This window comes from Phaethon lepturus, unplaced genomic scaffold (assembly GCF_000687285.1).
Source record: "Phaethon lepturus isolate BGI_N335 unplaced genomic scaffold, ASM68728v1 scaffold25583, whole genome shotgun sequence".
NCBI classification, from domain to species: Eukaryota; Metazoa; Chordata; class Aves; order Phaethontiformes; family Phaethontidae; genus Phaethon; species Phaethon lepturus.
This window is the reverse complement of record NW_010528754.1, coordinates 27,878-36,351: the sequence shown is the minus strand read 5'-3', so window position 1 is coordinate 36,351 and position 8,474 is coordinate 27,878. Positions and strand designations below refer to the sequence as shown.

Sequence of the window (8,474 nt, the reverse complement as noted above, 5' to 3'; positions counted from 1 at the left end):
TTGGACTCGCGTGGGAGAGTCGCGCGGCAGTGGAGCCCGCCACGCCACGCCACGACTGCTCCGGGCCCATCTCCCCACCTAAGGGGAGACGGATCTCCCGCGGGGGGCCCCTTCCACCCTCCCTCTGCGCCGAGAGCCGGGCGGGCGTGCCTTCCGGACCCTGCAGTTCCCGCTCCAAGGAGCGGGGCCAGAAGGGAAGTAAAAGTTCAAACAGGGAATTTCCTGACGCCTATCGGTGCGAGATCAAATCCTTCATGTCACAGTCATGTCCCCGCGTGAACCTACTGGCATCCGCATCTTCTTTTTTTTTTTTTTTTCCTCCTAAAAACACACCTAACCTTTGCCACTCAAAACTCAAAGCTATAAATAAATCATACGGGAACAGAAAGAATCAAGTGGGGTTAGTTGGGAGTTTAACAAAGCATGGAGCCCTTGCTGATTGAAAATCGGGAACCTTTATTCATTACAACTAATTTCACTAGGAAAACGGATCTACATTTGGTTGTGCTGAGTCACCGGATTAGTCCCACAGCCTCTTTTATTGTTGGGCTTTCTGTCTTGCTGTCAGTTGTCTTGGCTGAAATTTGTCTCCTCGTCTACAGCATTGCAAAGAGAAAATTACATTCAGCTTTCACAGGGTAATGAACTGAGGGAGCAGATTATGGCATCTGATCCGAGGCCTCTTTTTTTACAGCTTCTGATACTGCTGCCAGTTAATGCAGAGCTGAGATCTGAGCTTCCCTGTTCTTCCTTTCTGCATCTGCTGCTTAGAAACTGATCTTTCCTAAAGTGATGAGATTCCTGAGTTTGGAGGGATTTCTGGTTGTTTTGTTCTGTACTGGTAGGTTGTGGGGCAAGGTGAGTTGTTGGTTGTTTTTTAAAGACAGAAGTTAAGAGGAAATCCTTTAAAAATAAATCATACAAAGCCAAATTCTGCTCTTGTTTACACCTTGGCAACTCCGCTTACTTCAACACAAGGTTAAAAAACAAGGCAGAGTTTGGTCATAGGTCTTTAAACTTTCTCCTTTGCATGTGTTTACAAATCGGTTTGAAACATGTCTCTACTTAGCTATAAATGACTGATCCCTGAGCCTTGGGAGACACACACAGGGAAGAAGATAATTCCTACCGGAAAAACTCAGATGCACCCCCCAGCCCCAGGACTTCTCCTTCAGGGAAGACAAAAAGTGTGGGGAATAAAAAGGGAAATTTATTCCATGCTGTTCCTCCTTAGATCGCCCCTGATGGGCATGCGTGGGGAGAAGGGTCCACGGCACTTCACAGATACAAAGGCAACTTCTCAGTTGTGAGAGGCTGATAGTTTCATTAAACAGAATACAGATGGAGGTGGCCAGAGAGGGGAGGCAGCAGCACGAGGAAGAAAGGCTGGTCAGTACAGTGGCAGGTTTCCGCTCAGTTCCATATTTTATTCTTCCACATGTTAAAGTGTGAATGTAGCTATTTTATGTTCAGTGTGTGGAGGGAACTAAAGTCAAGTCTTTCAAGTAAAGTGGAAAGGTGGAGCATATTGAATTAAACCAGTTTGTTGGCCAAGAGCATATTTAGAGATAGCGCAGGTTTCCAGGAGGTGCTACAGGGCATATTCATGACAAATAGGCTTTACTGGCAACCAGCCATCCGTTTTCTTTTCTCTTCTCTCCAGAGGTTTTCATAAACAGGAGCTCTGAAGCTAGGAGTACTCCGACATCATCCTGATTCTGAATTTCTTTTGAATTTATTTGTGGTGAGTTCAGGGGGGTGATGTTCGCTGGCAATAGATTAATTCCTTTATGGAGTTGTCTATGACTTTTCTTTAACTAACATATATGTATTGAGAAACTTACCTGAATGTTTTTGTCCCAGTAGTTCTTCATATACTTAGGTAATAAGATTGGGGGGAAAAAAAGCTTTGGCCATGGTAGTTCTGGTTCACAATATGACCAGGTAAATAGAGGAACCAGTGCATAAAAGTTCAGTCAAATTATTTTAAAATCACTGACTTTCTTAAAATCCAGAAATACCAGATTTGGTAACGGGCTGGATTTAATTCATGTCTCAAGTTGACTTGCCTCATCCGTACAATGAGGCACTCAGAGGATGAGCTCGCAGGTTTCTTCACGTCGGCCTTTGCCTGCAGCCTGCCCGTCACTGGCATGCTGCGGCACTATCTGGGACTCCCTGCTGCCCTCCTGCGCAGCCTCTGCCCTGCAGCTGCCTGTAACCCAGGATTTTTTGGTATGCTCATATGTAACTGGGTTTCATTATCCTGATCATCCTTCAATCCATCTCCCCCCTGAGCTTCAGGGAGACACCATACGCGACAACTTTTCTGTTTAATGTTTCGCCATAGATTATTTCTGTGTTGACTTAAAAGTTTTCGGTAGACTACTCCATGACTTTTCCAAGCAATATAGCCTTTTCTTCCTGGAAACTAATAAATGGCTTGTTTTGCTTTTACTATGCCAGGCTGGATCTAGCAAGGCAAAGGCCAACAATCTTTGTTTTTTTCAAAACGTTTTGTCAGTAGCTCTGTAATCACCATTTCTATTCAGTTCTGCTTCATCCCAGATCAGCAAGCTTTAAAATACACAGGTTTTTGTGGGCAGAACGTTAAAATGCAGTCATCTGCACTTTCAGATGGATTTAAAGGTACACTTGACACTAAAAGGGAGCTGGAAAGACCTAAGCCCCTTATATTTCCATGATTTTCTCTGTTGATACGCACACTTTTTTTTTTTTTTTTAAATGCTTTTTCCAAAGCAGTTACACAGCACATGCTTCTGGCCTCAAGCAGCTTTTGTAGCTACCAAACATAAGTTGACTGTGTTTGTGCATCGGCCTCTGCTGCGGTGCCCAGTTAGTTGGTGTTGCCCCTGCTGGGACAGTCTAAGCAAGCTCTGCCGGAACACCCCGGAGAGGCAGCAGGTGCCCCTGTTGTTCCACCACGCAGTGCCTGCACTGAGCTTTCAACCTCCCATGAGACGGATAGTTCGGCCTGGACGGCACCAGCTGGTCCAACCTTCAGCTCAGTGCAGAGTCAGACCAGGGTGCTCAACGTTTTTCCCAGTCGGGCTTCATCCCCCAAGGATGGGCATCCCACCATGTCTCTGGGCACCTGCTTCAGTGCTGAACCACTCTGCATTTGAACAATTTTTTCCTTGTCAGAATTTTTTAGTCAAAATTTTCCTTGCTGCTCCTTGTGATCGTTGCCGCTGATCTTTTGCTGTGCACCTCTGTCGACAGTGTGTCTCCATCTTCCCTCTAACTCCCCATTATGTACTTGAAGACAGCAGTTAGGACTCCCTACCCTTTTAACCCTCTCCTCTCTAGGCTGGACAAACCTTCAACATCTCTTTGTACATTGAGCTGCTGAGAAAAAAAACCTTGAATTGTTGTCAGAGACACGAGTCGTGCCTGTTCTACTGAACTAGGTGCATGCCAAGCTAGTCGCAAGGAAAGGATTGTGTGCCAAGCTACGTCTTGGCAAGTCAACACGCATTTATTTGCCATGGGTACTACTCAACTGCATAAGCACATTTGGTGTTGGCAAAAAGCCTTTCCTGAGCCACGTTAAAAAGTGTAGCATGCACAAAGCCTTAAGAAATGGTAGTGTCGTTCTGTTGGGGGAAAAAATGTCGTTCCAATCCTTAGACAAGTCCCCCGATTTTGGTACGCTTATCTGACCCCGGCCCCCGGGAAATCTGGCACCGTATACCGTTTTATCACAACTGCCTCAGGCTTATAGGAAGGCTTTAGTCTAGTTCTCATGGATGTTCCTGTCTTTACTAAACAAAACTATGCCTAGGCTAGGATTACTTTCAGTTGTCAGCCTGAAAAGCCATTTTCTATACAAAACAGCAAACTGCCACTTTTTTTTTTCAGCATTGTGTGACACAGCCGCTCTTTAAATGTAAAACTGCACAGTCAGTGAGTTACTGAGTGGCAGGAGAGACTGGACTTTCCTCTCTCAGTAAGTAGATTTCATGCCCACACAGACCTAGAGAGCAGAGATCCCCCCAAATTTCTCCCCTTCTACAGGAGGAGGAATCTGTACCTCATTGTGTTTCAGCGCTCAGAGGTCGTTGGTATCTATCTCACTTAGAGGAAAGAATCAGTATAACCTGATAATTTGTAGGTTTGCATTCATGAAGGGTGGCTTTTCTTCTGTGTGCCATAAGCAATTGTAAACTCTTCCATGGAGACTCTGGAAAATTTACTTGGAATTTGCACTGAGTGGCTTAGAACAGAAGCCCAGCAATATTGTACATTATACAACCCTCTCCCACATACCTTAAGCATAAATGCTTAAATGGAATAGGTGCTGGGGATGGAGAAAAAGGGTCCATGTAACCACACTGTCACCACAGCATATGGCCAGGCCAAGGCTAAGGCGAGAGAAAGGGGTGGGGGATCAATAAAGTTTTTTTTAACTCATGGCAAATCCATATCTGTGTTGATGTTGTCAGTGCAACGCAGTGTTCACATTTTCAAACTACTGCCCTTCTGGTCGAGGAGTCATATATTAACCAAGTTAGCAGTTCTGCCAGGAAATAACAAGGATACCATGCATTTCAGCAGTGCTTTTCATCAGATCTTTCCTACTTAGTTTACAAACAGAATTAAGGAAGCCTCACAACATCCCTGTGAGGTAGGTGGAAATTCTTACACCCATTTTACAGGTGGAGAAAACAGGCACTGAGAGGTAAAGTGATTATCACAGCAAGTCAGAAGCAGAGCTGGAAATAAATCTATTATTATCCTAGGTTCACTGCTCTAGACACTAGAGAACACCAACTCCCACATGCTATCGTAAGCTAAGGCGCTACCTTTCTCTTCTACTTTCACCTCCTTTGGTGATTTTGACACTTGCATCTTACGCTCCTTGCGGAGAGCTGCATGATTCGTTAGTAATTTATTGGCACAGGGAGCCAAGGGGGTACACACACCTTTAAATGATCCAGGAATGGCTCTAACTGTCCAGTGACTTCCCCCTTCCCAAGAAGATAATTTTCCCTGTTCTTTACATATATGTCTATGTTTTGCTTAGTTATTTTTCAAGTAGAATCATACACTGAATCCACGGCTCTGAGGCTGTTATGCAACTTCACTAGGAATTTCTTGAATAAATGATGAAATTTGTCTCATTGAGAGGGAATAAAACACATTTATATGCTATCACATCCAGAAAGAGCAATAATCCTTTGCTCATCTGTAGGGCCTTACATCCAAGGATCTCCCATTCTATTACTAACACAACATAGCAAACCTCACATCATCTTTGTGAGATAGAAGATGATTCCCAATTGTACAAGAAGGAAGAATGACTTGCTGACAGTCCCACGGTGATTTCATTGCAGAGATGAGGCTGAATGCTAGAAGACCAGACTGTTAGTTCCCTGCACAGTTTGCCGAGAAGTGCTGTCTTGATGCCGTGGCTCATACTTGGTGGCTACCGAATCGCTAGCAGCCCGGCAGGGTACTTGAAAACTGGCTTGGGAAAAAAAAAAATAATCAACAACCAGTTGACTGGATGCAGGAGGAAAACGCTGGCTTGTTTCATTGCGCTGTTGTGATCCGGAGGAAGAAACGAGCTTTCATGTGGCAGGTGTGAGAGAACTACAGCATCCACTGAGTATGCTGCGTATCGTGCATTCTGCTGAGGCACTCCAGTGGAAAAGAATGACATTCTCAACTTCTGGTGGTTAAAGACTGGACAGCCCGGCAGCCACATTGTGAACCATACACCTCTGATTAATAAGCACTCATCTTAATTAGTCCAGTGATCTAATGAAAGTATGTCAGAGGTCAGGAACAGGGTTGGTTATTAAAATACCTTGTATGTAAAAGGACTTGTCAAATAATTAGAAGCCAACAAGGGTGGGGTTGATTCATCTAGTCCATTGGTATCTGGAAGGGTCAGCTGCTCTGAAGAAGGTGGAAGACACCTCATACCAAACCATTAGAGATTTTTTAATTTTTTTTTTTACTTATAGGAAAGTGTGTTTCCAGCCCCCTTCAATGAGTGGGCTGGTTTACGCTTAGAACCATTAAAGCTCTCTAATATCTTTCTGTGAAGAAAGCAAAAAGTAATAGATCCCATCTCATATAAGCATGGTGATTTTGCTGTTCATCTAAATCTTTGCCCTTGCTTGAATTCTAGTAGAGTATTGGGCACAGTGGACCCTTTTCTGCTGAAAAACATTGTCTTCCCTCAGTTGCCTTTTGTTTGTGTCACCTGTTCTCCATATTAACAGAGTGGATAAATGGTAGCCTCCAGATTCTCTCTCTGCATGTTTCTTCGGATATATTGCTTTGTCATATCCCTTCCTAAAACTGAGGAGGTACCTTCCAGTCTTCCTTCATGAGGAAGGACAACCTAACAGCCTTTGTCCAGGGAGCAAAGATTTTGACCTCAGGCTGCAAACCTTGGGAAAATACACAAGGCCCAAGAGGAGCAAAAGGATTAACAGTGTTAAAAAAAAAAAAAAAAAAAAAAAAGTGGCACCGCTACGATGCTGAAGAATCCCAATGCACCCTACAAACTTTCTACATATGTACAGCTTACTTCACTCGGCAGTGAAGCCCAGCCACTTCGCACTCCTGTAGGGCAGCTGCCTAACGAGGCAGGGGAACTCCACCGAACAGGTTGGCTCAGCGAGTGACTGTACTGGTGGCTGCCTGGGCTGGGATGTGGGGCAGCAGGACTGGGGGTGTGAGCCCAAGCCTACCCAGATCTATCTCAGACACCCATTTGACTTCAATGGGCTTGGAGTCAGCCCTGCTACAATGGGAGACTGCAGGGGGTCTTTTCTAGCTAATGGCAGAATGAGTTTTATGCATTATGCCAAAAACGCTTTTTTTCCTGACCTGGATTAGAGCCGGCCCTGGGAACAATGGGATGGGCTGCAGCCCAGCAGAAAGAATTTGCTGAACTGGCAGGGTCTGAGGTTTGCAGAGCAGAGCAGATGAGAGTGCATACCTGCGCTTTTCTGGCATGAGGCTCGGTTTTGGGGGGGACATAGCTGTTAACCTGAAGCTTTTGAACACGTTGCTGCACTGTCCCAGCCAAAAGGTGCTGCCATAGTCCTAAAATTAGAAATCCACAGACATTTAAACATTTGCAAGCACATGCTTTTCTACCTTTTGTAACAAAGAAAGATTTTGCTGAGGCTCTGAGAGTTCTGTACAGACCTGTTGGCACAAAAGGTCTAAATCATCTTTTGCAAGACCTTGTTTTACTTGAGACTTTGGCATTTAATAGAGAAGTAGACCACTGGATGGCTCCTGTCTGTCAAATTAAAAACAAAGGATGTCAAAAGGCGATTGTCATATCAGACTTTTCAAACTTGAACAACCAGTTTTGTATTTAGAGGTTTAAATAGTCACATAGTTAGCCAGACCCCTGCTTTAGGTTCACAGGTGCCTTCAGGACTCTGCACCTGAGGTTTGCTGAGTGCCTGTAAGTCTGGGAGATCAGGAACTGAGCACACATCAGGATCATGCCGTGAAGGCGTATATTTGGTTTCATGCTCTGGGGGCTCTAGCCGTTTCCTCCTTTCACAGAAGCCTTCCCACGCTTGCTTTGCTAAATCGAGTTTCAGATCTTTAAGTCACAAGACTACAAGTAAAAAATATAACTTTAATTTATTCTTTCCAGTGCTCTGAAATAGGCTGAGTGCTGGATGACCCTCTTGGGAGCAAATAATCCATCTGTGGGCATCTGCTAAATCCTAGCTAACCTGGCCCACCGTCAATGCCACTTGAAGAGCAAAAATATTTTTGGCAAAGGGAAAATATTTTTACCTAGCTCAGAGTTGCATTCACAGAGAAATTTGGGACATTTTAGCCGTTGTTTTCTGAATAGAGAGGGGAAATAGTGCTTACTATTTTAGGGTGGTCATGCTAAGCACAGAATGCACTTTGTGAATTAAATAACTGCAATTCCATGCCAACAGCAAAGGGGAGATCTGCTCAGCACACCATAGGTGGAAACAGAAAAAGAAATACTACATACAGTGGTTGATCATTCCTCCCCCTCGCTGGCTGAAGGGACAGATCCTCCCCACTTTCCTACAGAAACATGGAACACAAAGCTTCCAGTAAATATGTTCACAGTGGTGACATTTGGGTTTCACTGCTAGTTTAGGTTTTAAAAGACATCAGTTATGTGTACAGTGTAGGTATTACTGTAAGGAGTGAGCTGGCATGTGGAAAAGTGAAAATGTTCCTTTTCAAATGGACATACAGGGCAAATAAGGCACAGTTACCATGATAGTACCTTTCCAGTTGAGAATCTCAAGAGGAAATAATATTCAAATGGCCATTTTAGCACTTAAAAATATCTTTTGATTCTTTCTCTAGCTCTCCTTTTCTCTTCAACCTTTTCTTTTTCATGTGCTCCCCATATCCTATGCCTTCATACAGTCAAATCATCTGACCTGGCCCGGCTGCTGGCTTTACTTAGCCTGCTGAGG

At 44.3% G+C, this 8,474-nt stretch overlaps 1 protein-coding gene across 1 annotated transcript in view; it reads right to left on the bottom strand.

The window, feature by feature from the left end:
* Positions 1 to 8,416: 8,416 nt before the first annotated feature.
* Positions 8,417 to 8,474, bottom strand: part of GJA8 (gap junction protein, alpha 8, 50kDa) — a 1,203-nt gene continuing 1,145 nt past the window's right edge. The window contains 1 exon segment of the mRNA XM_010283759.1: positions 8,417 to 8,474. This exon segment is cut by the window's right edge and continues 1,145 nt beyond it. Within this exon segment, the coding sequence (XP_010282061.1) occupies positions 8,417 to 8,474 (58 nt within the window).